Source organism: Bufo bufo, chromosome 1, assembly GCF_905171765.1.
Source record: "Bufo bufo chromosome 1, aBufBuf1.1, whole genome shotgun sequence".
Taxonomy (NCBI): domain Eukaryota; kingdom Metazoa; phylum Chordata; class Amphibia; order Anura; family Bufonidae; genus Bufo; species Bufo bufo.
This window is the reverse complement of record NC_053389.1, coordinates 101,431,471-101,450,806: the sequence shown is the minus strand read 5'-3', so window position 1 is coordinate 101,450,806 and position 19,336 is coordinate 101,431,471. Positions and strand designations below refer to the sequence as shown.

The following is a 19,336-nucleotide window of genomic DNA, read 5'->3' as shown; positions in this document are numbered from 1 at the left end:
CACAAGCCAGCACCACCCCATCTGACAGGAGGTCGTTGTGTAAGTCTCCTGTTTGGGCTTACTTCCCCCTGGCAGCAGACGATGTGACAATTGCCATCTGTCAGCTGTGCCATGCCAGGGTAAGGAGAGGGAGGTCTGTTGCTGGGCTAGGTACCACTGCCCTTACTCAGCACCTGAGAGTCAACCATTGGCGGGAGTGGGAACTGATGCAGGGTGGTCGTAGCAGCGCCAGCAGCAGTGTGCAGGGGACAGCAGCTCCTGCCACTGTCCTGCAGCCACCCCAACCCCTTCCAACAATGCATTCCCACTCCCCCACTCCCTCTCCTAGAGGTACTGGTACCGGCAGCCAGACCTCTGCCTCCTCTGCACCATCCTCTATTACCTCCACTGCCGTCCGCCGCCAGCCGTCGGTTGCCGATGCATTTGAAAGCACCGCGCCCTAAGCCCCCGGGGACCGACGCATGCGTTCACTCAATGGGCTCCTGGCAAGGTTTATCGCCCAATATCTGCTGCCCTTAAATATTGTGGACGGCAATCCATTCCGGCAGATGTTGGAGCAGGCCCAACCCAGATGGCGTGTCCCTAGCCGCCTTTTCTTTGTCAGGATCGGCGTCCCTGCCCTACAGCAGCACATTGTGCAGAATGTATCCCTGTCGCTGGATCACACTGTCAGCGACAGGGTACGTCTGACAATGGATGCCTAGACCAGCAGACATGGGCATGGACGATGCATAAGCTTTACTGCCCATTGGGTGTCCCTCCGAGGCGCTGGGGAGGGATCATCAGATGTGGCAGCATGGAGACGACGTGATGCGGTGGAACTCCACCCTCCACATGCTGGAGAGGTTGTGGGAGCAGCGACGGGCGGTGAAAGAATACCTGCTGGACCAAGGCACTTCCGGGCCATCACACCCACTCCCCTACATCACCAAAGCGAAGTGGGGGCAGATACACCAGGTCTGCCACGTGTTGGTCCCATTCGAGCAGGCAACCAAGATGGTCAGTGGGGAGCATGTCGGCCTCAATGACGTGCTCCCCATAGTGTTCCTGCTGGACAGGACACAAAATCGCCTGCTCGAGGCTGGGGAGAGTGCCTTGGTGGAGCAAGAAGAGGCAACAATGCTCCACCAAGACCCAGGCCCAGGATGAGGAGGCATAAGAATTTGTTGCGGAGTTTGGCGACATCCAAGAGTCTGGGCCTGCTCAGGAGGGAGAGCCGGTACGGAGGGCACCATTAGTCCGGGGGCGGGGCGGCTCCAACCGGGTGCAGCAGGAGGACCAAGATGTCATGGTCCCACGCATCGGTGAAGAGTCGCAGCGGCCCGTCCTCTTCCCCTTGGCTGTTCACATGCAGCGATGCCTCAGGAGGGACCCCGGATAAGGAAAATTAAGTAGAGGGATGAGTTTTTGTTGGCCACCCTTTTAGACCCTTGCGGCAAGGGGAAACTGGAGCAGTTCATCCCAGCCAGCCGGAGGGAGACTTGTATGCAAAACCTGCGAGCCTGTCTGCTCCTCCGGCTGGAGCAGGCAAACCCTCAGCCTCACTTTCCAGTTCTCCCCGCCCATCTCACCCAGCACGTGGCTGGCCCAAGCACCTCCAGCCGAGCAAGTGATCTTATGGGTGAGATGAGGCTGTTCTACCAGCCTGGTCGATCCAGCAGCAGCAGTCACCACCAGCGGCTGGCCCGCAAGGTGGCAGACTACATGGGGGCCGTCGGTGCTTCCGACAGCATGAGCACCGACGACCCCATTGAGTACTGGGTTGCCAGGCTGGACACCTGCCGTGAGCTTGCTCAGTATGCGCTGGAAGTACTGTCTTGCCCCCCCTCCAGCATACGGTCTGACCGGACATTCAGCGCGGCAGGTGGGGTTGTCACACTGACTCCGTGGACAGACTGACATTTATCAAAATGAACGAGTCCTGGATCAGCAGCGACTAATTGGCCCCCTACCGTCGGTTCCAGGCGCTGAAGGGTCCCTTGTCAATCCCTCTCCTTTGCTCTCCCTCCCAAACTTTGTTGTTTTTTACCTTCTGTATATATTTTTTAATGATTTTAACTATTTATTTATGGATTACATTTTTAATATATTTATTTATTGATACCTTTTATTTATATATTTCTGTATTAATGAATTTATTTATTTATTGATGACTTTATTTCTATATTCTATCTCTATTGTTGAATTTCTTTACATATTTTTTGGGCCACCATTTTTTTTTTTTTCATTTTTTTTTTTTCAATCTTTCAGTGTGTGTGTATATGTATGTGTGTGTGTGTGTGTGTGTATATATATATATATATATATATATATATATATATATATATATATATATATATATATACACTGCTGTTCTTTACATAGTTGAATGTGCTGACAACAAAATCACACAAAAATAAAAAAAAATGGAAATCAAATTTTTCAACCCATGGAGGTCTGGATTTGGAGTCATACTCAAAATGAAAGTGGAAAAACACACTACAGGTTGGTCCAACTTTGATGTAATGTCCTTTAAAACAAGTCAAAATGAGGCTCAGTAGTGTGTGTGGCCTCCATGTGCCTGTATGACCTCCCTGATGAGGTGGCGAACGGTCTCCTGAGGGATCTCCTCCCAGACCTGGACTAAAGCATCTGCCAACTCCTGGACAGTCTGTGGTGCAACGTGACGTTGGTGGATAGAGCGAGACATGATGTCCCAGATGTGCTCAATTGGATTCAGGTCTGGGGAACGGGCGGGCCAGTCCATAGCATCAATGCCTTTGTCTTACAGGAACTGCTGACACACTCCAGCCACATGAGGTCTAGCATTGTCTTGCATTAGGAGGAACCCAGGGCCAACCGCACCAGCATATGGTCTCACAAGGGGTCTGAGGATCTCATCTCGGTACCTAATGGCAGTCAGGCTACCTCTGGCGAGCACATGAAGGGCTGTGCGGCCCTCCAAAGAAATGCCACCCCATACCATTACTGACCCAATGCCAAACCGGTCATGCTGGAGGATGTTGCAGGCAGCAGAACGTTCTCTACGGCGTCTCAAGACTCTGTCACGTCTGTCACATGTGCTCAGTGTGAACCTGCTTTCATCTGTGAAGAGCACAGGGCGCCAGTGGCGAATTTGCCAATCTTGGTGTTCTCTGGCAAATGCCAATCGTCCTGCACGGTGTTGGGCTGTAAGCACAACCCCCACCTGTGGACGTCGGGCCCTCATATCACCCTCATGGAGTCTGTTTCTGACCGTTTGAGCAGACACATGCACATTTGTGGCCAGCTAGAGGTCATTTTGCAGGGCTCTGGCAGTGCTCCTCCTGTTCCTCCTTGCACAAAGGCGGAGGTAGCGGTCCTGCTTCTGGGTTGTTGCCCTCCTACGGCCTCCTCCACGTCTCCTGATGTACTGGCCTGTCTCCTGGTAGCGCCTCCATGCTCTGGACACTACGCTGACAGACACAGCAAACCTTCTTGCCACAGCTTGCATTGATGTGCCATCCTGGATAAGCTGCTCTACCTGAGCCACTTGTGTGGGTTGTAGACTCCGTCTCATGCTACCACTAGAGTGAAAGCACCGCCAGCATTCAAAAGTGACCAAAACATCAGCCAGGAAGCATAGGAACTGAGAAGGGATCTGTGGTCACCACCTGCAGAACCACTCCTTTATTGGGGGTGTCTTGCTAATTGACTATAATTTCCACCTGTTGTCTATCCCATTTGCACAACAGCATGTGAAATTGATTGTCACTCGGTGTTGCTTCCTAAGTGGACAGTTTAATTTCACAGATGTGTGATTGAATTGGAGTTACATTGTGTTGTTTAAGTGTTCCCTTTATTTTTTTGAGCAGTGTGTGTGTGTGTGTGTGTGTGTGTGTATATATATATATATATATATATATATATATATATATGTATATGTGTGTGTATATATATATATGTATATGTGTGTGTGTGTATGTGTGTGTGTATATATATATATATATATATATATATATATATATATATATATATACAGTACAGACCAAAAGTTTGGACACACCTTCTCATTCAAAGAGTTTTCTTTATTTTCATGACTATGAAAATTGTAGATTCACACTGAAGGCATCAAAACTATGAATTAACACATGTGGAATTATATACATAACAAACAAGTGTGAAACAACTGAAAATATGTCATATTCTAGGTTCTTCAAAGTAGCCACCTTTTGCTTGGATTACTGCTTTGCACACTCTTGGCATTCTCTTGATGAGCTTCAAGAGGTAGTCCCCTGAAATGGTTTTCACTTCACAGGTGTGCCCTGTCAGGTTTAATAAGTGGGATTTCTTGCCTTTATAAATGAGGTTGGGACCATCAGTTGCGTTGAGGAGAAGTCAGGTGGATACACAGCTGATAGTCCTACTGAATAGACTGTTTAGAATTTGTATTATGGCAAGAAAAAAGCAGCTAAGTTAAGAAAAACGAGTGGCCATCATTACTTTTAAGAAATGTAGGTCAGTCAGTCAGCCGAAAAATTGGGAAAACTTTGAAAGTTTGCTGCGCCAGATGACCTGGCCTCCACAGTCACCGGACCTGAACCCAATCGAGATGGTTTGGGGTGAGCTGGACCGCAGAGTGAAAGCAAAAGGGCCAACAAGTGCTAAGCATCTCTGGGAACTCCTTCAAGACTGTTGGAAGACCATTTCAGGGGACTACCTCTTGAAGCTCATCAAGAGAATGCCAAGAGTGTGCAAAGCAGTAATCAAAGCAAAAGGTGGCTACTTTGAAGAACCTAGAATATGACATATTTTCAGTTGTTTCACACTTGTTTGTTATGTATATAATTCCACATGTGTTAATTCATAGTTTTGATGCCTTCATAGTCATGAAAATAAAGAAAACTCTTTGAATGAGGTGTGTCCAAACTTTTGGTCTGTACTGTATATAATTTATTTATTTAAAAAAAAAAAATTTCATTTCTTGTGGGCTTTAAAATCTGAAAACTGCTTTAAAATAAAAATTTAAAATATTCAAAGGAATATATTGAAATTTGTATGCATAGGAACACATTCCAGCTGCCAACAAAGAACATGCTGCTGTCAGAGGTGTATAAGTTTATTTTTGGGATTGCCCCGGTATGGCGGGGGCCCATTCGTGTGAACATATATTTATTCTACAAACAAAGAACCGGCTCCTGTCTGTTCTGACTGAGTTTGACCCAGCTATGTAGGGGCCTTATACTATACCATTACCATTTACCTGCTGCTGTCTGTCCTGATGAGTGTGGTGGAGCTATGTGTAGGCCTTGTACTACACCATTACCATTTAACTGCTGCCTGTCCTGATCCTGATAAGTTTTACCCTTAGTCCTTACTGCAACCTTATCTGTTTAAATTACATGAAAACATAATATTAAAAAAACTTAACCACACGTTATAACAGGAAAACAATATTTATTTACAAACAGGCCTCTAAGGCAACTTTTTCAACACTTCATGGAGGTCTGACATTTCCTTAATTTTTTTTTCCATGCAGCACATCCATCGTGCGCAGCTGCCTCGGTATGTCCTGCATGCCTGCATCGTGTTGGGCTTGCAGCTGGGCCTTTTTTTTTTTTTTAATCAAACTAAATTTGTACTGTTAGGATAGAATTTATTTATTTAAATTAAGACCAATTCAGATTAAGATGCATGGATACCAAATGATATTGCTGTGTGAACATATTTACCCTCCTGGCGGGGGCTGGTGGCAACCTGGGAGGGACCAGACTCTTCAAACTCCACCTCCTCACCCACTTCAGGTGGTGGTGGTGGTGCATCAGGCTCTTGTTGGGAGGGTCCGGCCTGGTCTCCTCCCTCCTCCTTGCCGGACACCACCACCTCCATCTCGTCCGTCGACTACCTGCGACTGATTGAGGAAAGTGGAACCCCTGTAATCACACAATGTTCAGAATTTAGACAAACAACTCAGAACTCATAACATATGCAAATTCACCCGTTAATGACCGGGAAATTTTTCACCATTCTGGCCAGGCCATTTTTAGCAAATCTGACGTGTCACTTTATGTGGTAGTAACTTTAAAACGCTTTTACTTATCCAGGCCATTCTAAAATGTTTTCTCGTCACATATAGTATTTCATGACAGTGGTAAAATTCATTCTCAAAATTAAATTTTTATATTTAAAAAAATACCAAATTTACCAAAAATATGATCAATTTTTGTGATGTAAGGTGACAAAAAATTACTCTTTTGACACAATTTATTTTTTATTTTTTGCGGTGTTCACCTGAGGGGTTAGGTCATGTGATATTTTTATACAGCTGGTTTTTACTGACGTAGCGATACCTAATATGTTATGTTATTAAAAATTTTATTTGGATTTTAGTATTACACAATAATAGCATTTTTGAAACCGAAAAAAGTAATGGAAAGTGTGAATTTTATACTTACCCATAATTATTTATTTTATGATTCAGATTACCTTCAAAGGAAGGGTACTGCCATGGGTACCAGATTCACCCCTAGTCATGCCAATCTTTTTATGGCTCAGTGGGAACAGGATTCCTTCTGTCCCAGACTGGGGGTGGATTTGGTACTTTGGCAACGTTACATAGATGACATTTTTTTCATTTGGCCCAGTTGTGAACAGGAATTGCACTCTCTTTTTTTGCAGGAAATCAATATTAATGAGAGAAATTTAGTTCACAACTACAGTAAGTCCCAAGTAGATTTTCTTGACTTAACAATCAAAATTGAAAACCAAAGATTGAAGTGTAATGAAGAATGGTTTTATTTTATTCTCTAGTTGTCATCTACATAGATGGCTTGTTAATGTCCCTACAGGTCAATTTAGAAGAATTAAACCTAACTGTACAGATGATACCCAGTTTGAGCTGGAAGCGAATACATTGACGCAGCAGTTTTATTGAAAAAGATTATCCATTAGAAAGAGTGGAGGCGTCATTTCACAAGGTTAAATCTATGGATAGAACAGATTTTTTAGAGAGGAAAAAAAGAGAAGAAACACAAGACAATCCAAGAATTATATTAGTTTCATATACAATATGACAAAATTAAAAAAAATTATAAATAAGCATTGGCACCATTAATCACTTACTCTAGAGCCCCAAATTTATGTGCAAAAATAGCTCCTACGGTGCGAAATAAGACATTAACAACTAAAGATAATTGGTTATCCCTAAAGGGATTTTATCAATGTGGCAGCTGCAATAACTGCAGGGTCACTAAATTCCCAAAAAGAACAAGGGGGAAATTAGCGCCACACAAAATGGATACCATTTTGAAATTAGAGAACATTTATCTTGTATGTCATCTAGAGTAATATACCGATTACAATGTACATGTAACAAACAGTATATAGGCAGGACGAAACGAACCTTAAAAAAACATATAGCTGAACATATTGTGAATATCAAAAAGGGTTATGAACAGCATTCTGTATCAAAACACTTTAAAGAGGCCCACAATCAAGATCCTAGTCAGCTGTACTTTGTGGCCTTAGAAAAGGTTAAAAAACAATGGAGAGGAGGCGACTATGTAGCCAAGATGGCCAGAGCAGAGTCTAAGAAAATATATGAATTTGGGACATTGACACCATCAGGCTTGAATGCCAAAATTGAACTCTTTGGGTTCTTATGAATAGGGTTGGGCACTGATCAGGGATGAGCTATCGATGTTCGGGTTTCCAGTGCGTCGATTCCTCCTCCCTGGCTGGCCTCCTTCCCTTCTTTTCGGCCTTCAAACATTATTTTTGGAATTTACAACCTTTAGCTATATAAGAAAGCTGAAACCAACGCTGAATGTTTTATGTATTTTTGCAATATTATGAATATCGAGTATGTATAACTGTCAGAAGTATCAATATATCTAATATACTTTCTACATCGTTAAAGACAATAATATACATAAATATGGAAAAACGCATTAAAATCGTATTGAAGACGCATATGCGTTTTCTGTCGATTTTTGTGTATACTTCTAATGTATATAGTTCTGATTATTGATAATGGCTTGTTATAATGGTATGAGAATATTTCTCGCTTATGTGACAGAAATCTTTGCATACTCCTCTCATACGTGATCCATATCACTTTTTTGAGACAGCCAAATAGTTACTAAAATCTCGCCTTGGTGCTAATGGACTCCCTTTATAAAGTCCAAAATTTGCCATTGTTGTTTACCACTGAAGAAGGAGAACTTTATCTCCGAAACGTGTTTGGTGACTTATGGTGACATTTGGCATGGAATAAAAAAAGAGCTATTTACTGTATATCTAAAATCAAAATCATAGCTGAACACATGGTAGATGTGCTTATAACGCATCAATGGAGATCTCGCCTATTCGTGAACACAAACACTTAACCCACTCTAGGATCTGGCGTATTGAGTACAAAGATTACCGCCCGATCATGTGGGACGCCACTCTAACTCGACCGGCATAGACAACGGAGCTGTGAACATTACAGCGCAGAATCTACAAGTGGTAATGTACTAACATTCAATATAACGACCGCTTGCTTGCACATACCATGTCCATGTCCTGAGGAAAATTGAGAAAGATCAATTATTATATAAGAACATTTAAATGCACCAACAGACTGGGAATCCCTGAGATATTAATGGAGGACTGATTTATAACTGTGATATACAACAGGACCGTCCAAGGAAATATTACAATTTTTTCGTGCTATACAAGTAACAAGAGAATACCATACCTAGGAGTATTATAATATCTTCGGAATACTGAATAGACAATTGATCACAGTATAATAGTACCAAGTGTGTTTGAATAATCTTATTATTTTATATATACATTTCTATACGGTCATACAGATTCATGTAGTCCCAAGTGGATAGTGCCAACCATTATATCTGTATACCCTCAACAAGAATTGCTTTTGTTTTTCGTCCCTGACTAATTCGTTAAACTTTTTTATCAGAGCAATTCCTCTTTCTGCGGTATCATTGACCACGTTAAGAGCGTTCACATGGCTTCTTAGAGAATCACTGCAGTATTCTGTCAAGTCGTGGATCCCAAACAATTCAAAGAACGTCTGTTTTATTAGTAACAAAATGGCTCAGGTCTCTTCCTTCAAAAACTAGGTTTTTACCCTCTAATCGTTTCATTTTCTTTTTCTTTGCAGGTTTGGTTTCTAAATTTTTAGTCATATTTTCCTTAACAGCCTGAGTAATACGTTCGTCCAAAAAAGCCAATCCTAAGTTTGTTTCTGACAGATATCAAAATTGTGTCTCTTAGCAACTGTGAGAGCACTTTTTTTTTACGTCTGCATCTGGGTAAGTGCTCAGAAACTGTAGCATATCCAAATCATTCTTTGGAATCCATCGACATAAAATTGTCTCGTGCAAAAAGCAAAAATATATGAGGCTAACAAAATGTGCAACCCGTTTCATTCCTTTCAATTCTCTTTGAGGAATATTTAACTGTTTAGTGAAGAGGACAATTTTAAGTGCATATATTGCCTTTTCCATCCACCTTGCTTGATGCTGAGCCCCAGGGATCCTGAAACTGAAGTAGTTTTTAGACCAACCTCCTAGGTACAGGAGTGAGAGTAGTAATGAGTGATCAATGTGTGCAACCCCTAAATATTATCCAATCTTCTTGAAATTTGGCATATATATCTTTTACATCACTCGGGGCGTCAGCAAAGTCATATGAAAATCACATCTTTGGAAAAATTAAACACCCTAATATATATATTTTTCTGTTTCAGTATCAATTGATACCATCCAAGAGGTCTGTGAGGGGAAGCAGTCAGAGATCTTCCAGCGCTATGCTGATGGCAGCTTTGACCCCAACTGTTGCTTCAGTATCTACTATGGGGATCACATGGAGTCTCTGGATTTGGTGTCCTCATGTGGTGAAGAAGCTCGGACGTGGATAACTGGTCTAAAGTACCTGATGGCAGGTATCAGTGATGAAGATAGCCTTTCTAAGCGTCAAAGAACCCGGGACCAATATCCTTTTCTGCAAACTGGTTCTAATGTTGGAGCTGGATGTTATAGTTCAAGCATATGTTAATGGCGGAGCCAATATCGCTCATGTCGCCTGACCTTCAAAGACCTATCCAATGGTCTGTGTGGTTTTTAGTTTTCTTTTAGCAAACATAAAAAATTGTAATATACTTCTGTATGTACTCTGTAATTCTTCAACAGGAGAATACCGTGCCTCACTGAGGCACCATGCTGCGATACATGAAATGTCTATGGCTCTGTAATGCAAGTCAATAAGAGACAGGGGATCTGAACGGAGGCAGCATCGAAGAAAAGGAGGACACCAGTTACTGTATATTGAGTATACATGTGTTATGTATAGTTACATTTTAGGTTTGAACTGGAAGATGGCTCTTAGACTTTGATGATACAAGACTGACATTGTTTGATAGTTGCCATCTTAGTTTAGACTTTTATATCTACAACAACCTAATGAAATCACAACCACACAAAAGACATCCACTCCCAACTTCTATAATGGTCATAGCCGAACTTTCTCAATAATACAGAATCAAACTTGTGTAACAAGATGTTCAGACAAGGCATTGCTGGGAAGTCTTCATTTCTAGGCTATAATTCTGACGTATTGGCTATAGTATTTCTAATGCTCTTTTGTTATCTGGGAAAATGTATTGATGATTTCCAGTCTCTTATAGGAAATGCTGGCAGAAAATTATGTTGCCTTAAGCCAATAACTAAAAGAGACAAGAAGAGCCGCACTAACTCTACATAAATAATGCACAAAACACAAGTCTAAGGATTTCTAATACAATTACTATAGAGAATAGGACCTGTTTTTATCTTCTGCCAGAGAGACGTAAGGGCCCAATTAAGCTGCATGATTTTGGGGCCAATTATCGGGAATGAGCGTTCATAGGAACTCTTGTTCCTCCCCCATTCAGTCTGCATCGGCCTGTGCAATCAGGCCGGTGCAAGTGAGTGCCGATGGACGTGTTGTCATTCATCGGCGCTTGCATTACGGGAATGTCGGTCAGTGTTATGGGGCCCTAAGGCTGGCTATATACATTACATAGCTATCAGTCGAACGCTTGTGCAGCCGACAGCTTTCCTCATCCTTCCCTACACGTGGCTGCTAGGGCCAACCAAGCATGGTCCTTAACAAGGAGAGGGGAAAAATTTGCAGCTGTATATTTCCCTGAGAACAAAATCCCAAATCTTATCTACCCTGACATCTTTTATTTTAAGAGTAGTCGGGAAGCCTCATACACATTGAATGGTCGGCCAACATTTATCTAATATGTATGGCCATCCTAAGACTTGTGTTACCTGATACTGAAGTTCCTTATAGCCATAGTAAATGTAAGAATATCCAAGCATAGCCTACAGAGGTAGTACTAGCACCTGGGGCCCGGGTTATGAGCAGGTCCAAAGGACTGCTACTGAAGAAGACTCAAGTATTTAAAATAGATAATGGAGGATAATGATCCTCTTAAAGATTTTGTATTGGCACCCAGGAACTTCAAGTTACCATTCTGGAAATATCTGCATTAAAATAGTTGGGCCAAGACAAATGTTGCCAAAGATGGGGAGTTGAATTAAGTAGGTAGGTTATCCTCTTATGTGCATGTACATTAATAAAGGGGTTGTCGGACACTAAAAATAAAGGACTGAAACAGCACTGTCCTTGTCCATGGGCTTTGCCTATCAATGTAGAGTGGCTTTGGATAAGGATGGAGCATGTCTTCCACTGTTAGTCATGTCTGGAATAACTTTAAACGATGATGAGCCCTTACAAAATACTGTGGTCAGAGGGGGGCCCGATATTATAGACCATGGCTTAGAACCAAAGTAAGGTGAAACTATAAAAGTTAATATTAAATGAAAACCTTTGAAAAGCAGATGCATGCCAATACATCTAAGGCTGGGTGGAACCCTAGGACTGGCCAATCATCCATCCTTAGATGTAACAGTCATTTAGCCCCATTCTGATTATATGACTTTCAATATTTCTCTGTTGAATAGAGAATATACAGTACTTCTGTTGAAATGCATCGGTACATAGACCTCTTTATTAATGCATAGTGCAGGGCTTCCTTCTGGTAAAGGGTGAAGCTCCAGATAAGGAGGCCCACGTTCAGCTCTTTAGAGAAACCACAGTCTAAAATTAGAACTTGATAGGGAAAGTGACTGTTCCTTGTGGGAAACCACCCCCTGTCTATCTATGGTACAGGAGACCAGCAGATCTGGGTAAGATCTCTTTTTCAATGTTTAACTCCGACAGAGTTGTTACAGATTCTTACTGCTCTCCAGTGGGGGTAGATATGGTTGTTTTCACTTTAATGATCCCATACTCACAGCCATAGATGTTGCTGGCAGATTATTGCTTTTATGGGTTTAGTATACCTGGAGACAATGCCTTAGGGCACTAGAATTGAGATCTGACTCCCATAGAGTAGTTATATCCTGTAAAGCAGTAACTTTGGGTGATCTTGAGTTTCTCTCCTTAACTCCTGACAAATATGGTTGAAGCAGACTTTTGATGAAGCAGATAAGAATGGAGATGGAAGCCTGAGCATAAATGAGGTTCTGCAACTAATGCACAAACTAAATGTCAACCTGCCTCGCCAGAAAGTAAAGCAAATGTTCAAGGTAAGTTACAATGTGACTAGTGATGGCCATGATGTATTATTTCTGCCTTATCAAGAAAATAAATATCCCTAATTAAACCACCTACATTAATAATTAGTTTGTTCTAATCCTGATATGTGGACTATACATGAGATACAGATGTGGTGGTGCTTTAAAAATATGGTGCTTTGTTCTGACCACCATACCATATTTCTCATTGTATTTACACCTGATACCTGGCATTACTACACCAATAAATCTTCCCTATGCAGCTCTAAATCACTGCTTCCCTTCAGATAATATATTGCAAAACTGTCTGCCTGCAGCCACCACTAGAGGGAGCTGAGTGTATAGGAATTTATATAGTTAACATTGACTGCAATGGAGGCTGTACAAATCTCTTTGCACTGAGCTCCCCAAAGTGATGGCTGCATGACAACGCAGTGTTTTCATGTCTGGAAGAGAAGTAGGAGTTCATCTCTGGGCCCCTCTCCCCTTGGGCCCTGTAGCAGTCACGTGGTCGGACTTCATTGGTAGTACACTACTGGCCTGGAGGGAGGCAGCGGTACAACCCGAGACAAGTCTCAGTACATTTGGTCTTAAACATTACATCCTGTCAGGTCTAATCTTTAGTGCTCTGTTCTCCTCTGTGAGTAAATTACTGCCACTAGGATGTAGGTAAAGTGACATCTACCGTATTTAATAACCTTGGTGTATAGTTGCTATTTCTCCATTTTAAATTAATTCTGAAAGTTGGTATTTAGCACTGCAGGTAACAGAGTGATGCAAAGTAAATCCCCAGCTACTAATTAGCAAGAAAGAATCTTGTGTAAAAGTTTGGGAGAATAAATATTTGATTTTGATTAGGAAAGTATGAAGCCCTCATTAATAATGTCTACAACAGACGTGATTTTCTTGGCAGGTGTCTCCTGGCATTCTGAAGCAGCTGACAATATCTGACCTATCAGACGAGGGCTCTGATATTTGATGTATATGGATATACCTGACATTGGAATAGATTGCTGTCTTGTAGTTTAAACAATGAAACCTTGTTAGAATTTTCGGAGAACAAAAAATTCTGATATATTGATATAAAAGGATTTGGAAGGGATTTTCAGAACATGGCTGCTTTCTTCGAGTAAGAGTGCCACACCTGTCTGTGAGTTGCCTCTGGTATTGCAGTTCAACTACATTGAAGCAGGGGTGTAGCTAAGATTGGACAAATGGGGCACGTGCCCCAGGTGTTTGTTGCCAGCCAGGAGGGGGTTGCCAACTACCACTTGGGCCAGGGTATTTAGATACAGAGTGAGGGCAGTGAACTCCACCTCTCCATTGAAGTGAGCAGGACTTAGGTCTTGCAATGCCATGCACAACCGGCGGACATATGCGGCTGCGGGCTCTTCCATTGAGGACTTGACAGGAGGTGCTCCTGTTTTTTCCTGTTTAGTTTCATAATATACTTGCAGCAGAATAGGAGGAGCACATTCGGTTTGGACCTCAGAGGAAGAGCCCACTTCCATTAGGGCAGTCACATGATCACAGCTGAAATCACTGGACATACCATCAGGCTTTTAAATGCTTATGGCATGAATAACAAAGCACGCAGAACTATTCTTGCTGTCAAACCTTGATAAAAGAAAAACAGACCCCACTGATAGACTGACGTCCAATGGACACCATTTGGATTCGCCATCTGACAGACCCATGACAGTGTCATTGCTTCTCTTATGAATAGAAGGCAGACCCTTAAGGACCTTGGACCCTAAAAATATGTTCCATCTACTTTCTTTTCACATATCTCATGTTGAAAAAGACCACCACTACCAAGAGCATTGGGCCATGTGAGTCACTGAGTGACCAAGTTACAATTGTCCCACCTTACTATCCCATCTTGGTCTTCATGAGCATGCTTTCCTATATCATCATGGTGTCCCTAAGTCTTGTGTGTCCTGACCACCAACTTTTATGAATCTGATCTGAGATCTATATTGAAATGGCTCCTCTTACTATTATGTTTCTGTGAAATTAAAATCTTAACCAATTTTACCCACGCCAACAATGCCTATTCCAAGTTGAAGACAAATCTTAGAGTTAAATGATTGTCTTTCCACGCTCATAGGCTAGGGCTATACAATGACATTTGGTCACCGACAAGTCAATAAAATTGTGGCGTTGACTCTGGTACTTCTACCAGAAAACAAAGTTGCTCATAACTTTGTGACCTCTGCAAAAAAAATCAAACCTGGTAAGCAAAGTTTTTTCCAAAATTTCCACACAATTTGATGTGATACAGATCAAGAAAAACTGAATCGAAGACCTTTAATTATAAATGGGTGGTTATGTGGTGCCTATAGACGGTAAATCCCATTTACTGAAAGGTCTTCTCTTCTGCTTATAAGACAAAAACACATATTCCATGCTCAGCACAATAGCTTTTTTATTTTTCCTGCGGTTAATAATGACAGAGAAGTTCTGAAAAAACAGATCTGCGCCAAATACTGTGAATACATGTTGGAGGCTTTCTGCTGCTGCTCGCTTCCATATGATTGACAGGCTCGCTGTTGTCTGATCTTTTCTACTTGTCAGACAGAGGTTCAGGAGATGCTCTGCTGGAGTCTACAGTTTAGGAACAGTTCTCAATAAAAAAATAAAAAAAAAAGACATGCACTGTCTAGTTAAAAATAATGAGAATGAGGTTTTTTTCTTGTGTGTGAACCTGTGTCAAAGAAGCACAGAAAAAAAACTTTTCAGCTGAAAGGCTTTGTGTTTTGCAGGTGGGTGAGAAATTTTCCAGGTCTTGAGCCCACACTGGTCCTCTCCCTAAGTCTTATCCGAGAGGATTTCTGCTGAGCATTGTGCTGAATTTTTTGACACGTTATCGGAGTGTTTCATGTTCAGGATATAGAACAAAATAATTGCTTTATTGAGTGAGACTATAAAAAAAACAATCATTGCTTCTATTGGCTTTTCTTATCTTGGTGGGGGGCACCAAAAACCCAGGGGCTACTGGTGACTTTGATAAGCTTTCTTTTATGCCCCACCACTGGGACATACGTTACCGTAGGCATTCGTCCTGAACCTGACATCAAAGTGTGAAGCATACATGTTCTGTGCAGCCACATGAGGAGTGGGGGATGCAGCCAGCTGGAGGTTAAAGAAAATAACTAAACTTATTATTGTGGAATTTATTATGCTAAATTAAAATGATATATTTTTTAGAGTCCATTTTTTTAATTCTTTTGAATGAATGTTAAGTTAGTAGAAGACTAACGTGTGCACTTTATTCTCAATAGATACAGATGTAGCAAAGCTGAGATTTGGATGAAACCATGATACTGTGATCTAATGGCTGTGGTTATGCATAGCACTGTCATGAACCAGCGGGTGTGAACCCACTGTGCCACGTGTCCTACCTCTAAGGGCGTTGTCTACCCCTGGGTCTTTACAGTACCCCTGATCCTGGGGATAGACTTTCCCGAGGGGAACACCAGGTTGCTAACTCTAGAGGAGGATAGGCACACGAGGCAGCTGGTCCAGGAGGTACCTGAGAAAGGTACTAGAGGTGCAGGACTGAAGGATGAGGCAGAGGCGTAGTCAGACAGGCAAAAGGTCAGGGCAGGCGGCACAGGTACAGGTCAGGCAATCTGAGTCGGCAACAGGAGAGTCAAGGAAAGCAGGTAGGGATATAACAGGTAGCAGAGTCCAGGAATACAGATACGAGTCAAGAACACAAGCTGAAAACAGGAACCTTAGCAGGACACAAGGACCTTGACACTGAGGCATCTGTGAAGGGGCTGAGCCATTTATATATGCGCAGGAGGGCTAGGATAGGTCAGCGAGGTCACATGACCTGGCCCATAAAGTGACACTCGCTGGCCTTTAAAGAGGTGCTGCAGGAAACAAACAGCAAGCGTGCTGTGGCCAGAGCTGAGAGCAAACTGGAGCGGATCCCAGAACAACAGCACCCACACAGAGGTAGCCCAGGACTGCATCGGTGAATGGGAAGCACCGGCCGCTGAACACGGTGCCCGGGACCGCGGCGGTAAGCAGGGGAACAGCGGCGCACAGCAGCCACTGTTACGAGTGCATAGGATTGTAGATAAATGTACAACCGTACCTGCCTTTCAAGTTATAGGTGTTTCCAATAAGATATCAATGACCTATCCTCCGGATCAGCTGCTTCAGGCAGACGCCGGACACTATACAGTGGATGGAGCCAGAAGCACAAGGTTATTTCCACTGTGTAGTGACAGGGCCAGGGTACTGCTGTATTCGGGTGAATGGGCGCTGAACTGAAGAGCCCGTGCTGGACACTAGACCGGGCATGGAGCTTTCCGTCTACTGTGTAGTTTCTACCGCAGGCAGCTGCCTGCAACATCTAATCTGTGGGGTGCCAAGTGTCAAACCCCTACTGATCCGATATTGATGACTAGAGATGAGCGAATCAAAGTTGACTAAGTGGAATTCGATCCAAATTTCATGAAAAATTTTATTCGCACCGAATCAGAATTTCCTCACGCTTCACAGTAGCGAATCGCTTTTTTTCCTAAAATGGCTGCTGCACGTGTGAGGACATGAAGCGAGGAACTCTGGGAAGGTGGATCACCCACAATGCCATGCATGCAGCCAATCAGCAGCCAGCCAGCCCTGTGATGTCACAGTCCTATAGATGGCCTCAGCCATCTTGGATTCTGACATTTTCCAGTGTACTTAGTGCAGGGACAGATGTCAGCAGGCGCTAGGGACAGTGCTAGGAAAAACTTCATTGTGCCAAAAAAAACGACTTACAAGTGCAGGAAAAGATTATTCAAGGTGTAGGGAAAGGATAGGGAGGAATCAATCCACAGCACTTATGTTGAACAGGGTTCAGTAGGGGAGATTACAGCCTGGGTAATAGGAACAATCCTATTACACCTTGCTGCACTGACTGGGGACCCAAATTGCCATTATTCTGCTGCTTTCAGGTTTGGAGTAGATGATACCTCTGTAATTCCAGCAAACCTTGCTTGTTATTGGGGTAAAAGTGCTGTGTGATACAGCCATTAACAGGGTGTATTACCAGGAAATATTTCTACGTCTTATTTCCCCCTGTGCGGTGCAGTTATATGTTCTAAAGAATTTTTTTGCGTGTCTTAGTGGGAAAAAAGGGCTTATTAGCCGTTGTGTGGTGAAGTGCGAAAATTACAGCCCTTTTTGTCGTATATTAGTGGCAAAAATAAAATATATTTGCCGTTCAGCGTTTTTTGGGGGTTATTGTTCTGATGGATGAGAGAGGGTAAAATATTCAATGACGTCAGCACAAACTTACAGCTGACACCCTCTCCACTCTGTCAGGGGGCTCAATTTGTATAAGCGTTTAATAGAACAGATTCTGTAGACATCTATGTGGAGTCAGATGATGACTGTGTAAAAGGAGTGCGCTTCTTCTTAGCGCTAACATCGATCTGTAAGGCTGAGTTCACACTTGAGTTATTTGGTCAGTTTTGGCCCCGTAACTGCCCAATTAAGTGAAGTGTGCAGTGATTCTAAGAGCGACGCCTGTCATCTGCATGTCATACTGACTCACAGTATTGTTTACTACCACAGCAGACTCCCTATGCGTGTTACTGCAAGGCACAGTGTTCTACACCACTATACGTTTTTTTAACGCGATTCGCCGCAATAAAATTTGGATCTAAACAAAAAAAAAAATGAAAAATTTGGCGAACCGGCTGAATTGAATTTTTTAAAAATTCGCTCAGCTCTCATCCACACCAAGGATCAGCAACCTTTGGCACTCCAGCTGCTGTAAAACTACAACTCTCAGCATGCAAACATGCTCGGCTGTTCTTAGAACTCCTATAAAAGTGATTGGAGCATTCTGGGAGTTGTAGTTTAAGAACACCTGGAGTGCCGCAGGTTGCTGATCTCTGACCTGTACTATGGATAGCAGTACCACTGAGCCCCCAGCCTTGGCAAATAACAGCAGATTAAAAGGGTTTTCCCATTTCCTACCCTCAGGATAGATCATCAATATCAGATCAGCGGGAGTCCGACTCCTGTCATTCCCCGATGATCAGCTATTAGAATAGAAAGCAGCACTTCACTGTTTGTCCGCTCGCCATCAACTTTGCAGCAGCGAGCTGTGTAATTACAGTTGCTCCGTCCCATTCAGGAACGCAGCATTCTCTTCAAACAGCTGATCGGCGGGGGTGTCGGGAGTCGGACCTCCACCGATCTGAGGGTTGGTCATCAATATATGAAACCAGACGAGCCCTTTAACCACAGCGACCTCCAGTGATGATAAGAAGAGTTAGTTCAAGGTCCCTTTGGCATCTCCTCTGCAGAGGACCTCTCCTATCCAGACTCTGAGCAGACAGTCGAGTGAATGAGGACATCTCTATGCAGCACCATGACCATCCGGGTCAGAAGGTCTATTCATTCCAATCTGAGGTTGTACACCGTTTCACAGTAACACGTTGTCACTTGCTGCCACATGGTTTAGGGCAGTGATGGTGAACCTTTTACAGACAGAGTGCCCAAACTGTAACCCAAAACCCACTTATTTATCGCAAAGTGCCAACCTGGCAATTTACCCTGAATACTACAGTCCAGTATAGTATATCTTCATGTACTTTATGATTTCTCTATAATAGCCTGCCTGCATTCAGTGCGCTGCCTGTGCCGTTCATAGTGCGCCCTGCACCGATAAATGGCAGGAAAAGTCTAAGGCATAGTGGTTTCCAGGGTGCGGGTGCCCACAGAGAGGCCGC

At 42.9% G+C, this 19,336-nt stretch overlaps 1 protein-coding gene across 2 annotated transcripts in view; it reads left to right on the top strand.

Annotated features, from left to right (window-relative positions):
- PLCH2 (phospholipase C eta 2) overlaps positions 1 to 19,336 on the top strand; it is a 741,045-nt gene that overhangs the window by 538,414 nt on the left and 183,295 nt on the right. For both annotated transcript variants that reach the window (XM_040427397.1, XM_040427403.1), the window contains exons 4-5: positions 9,716 to 9,959; positions 12,476 to 12,605. In XM_040427397.1, coding sequence (XP_040283331.1) covers positions 9,716 to 9,959; positions 12,476 to 12,605 — 374 coding nt within the window. The remainder of the gene's footprint in view (positions 1 to 9,715; positions 9,960 to 12,475; positions 12,606 to 19,336) is intronic.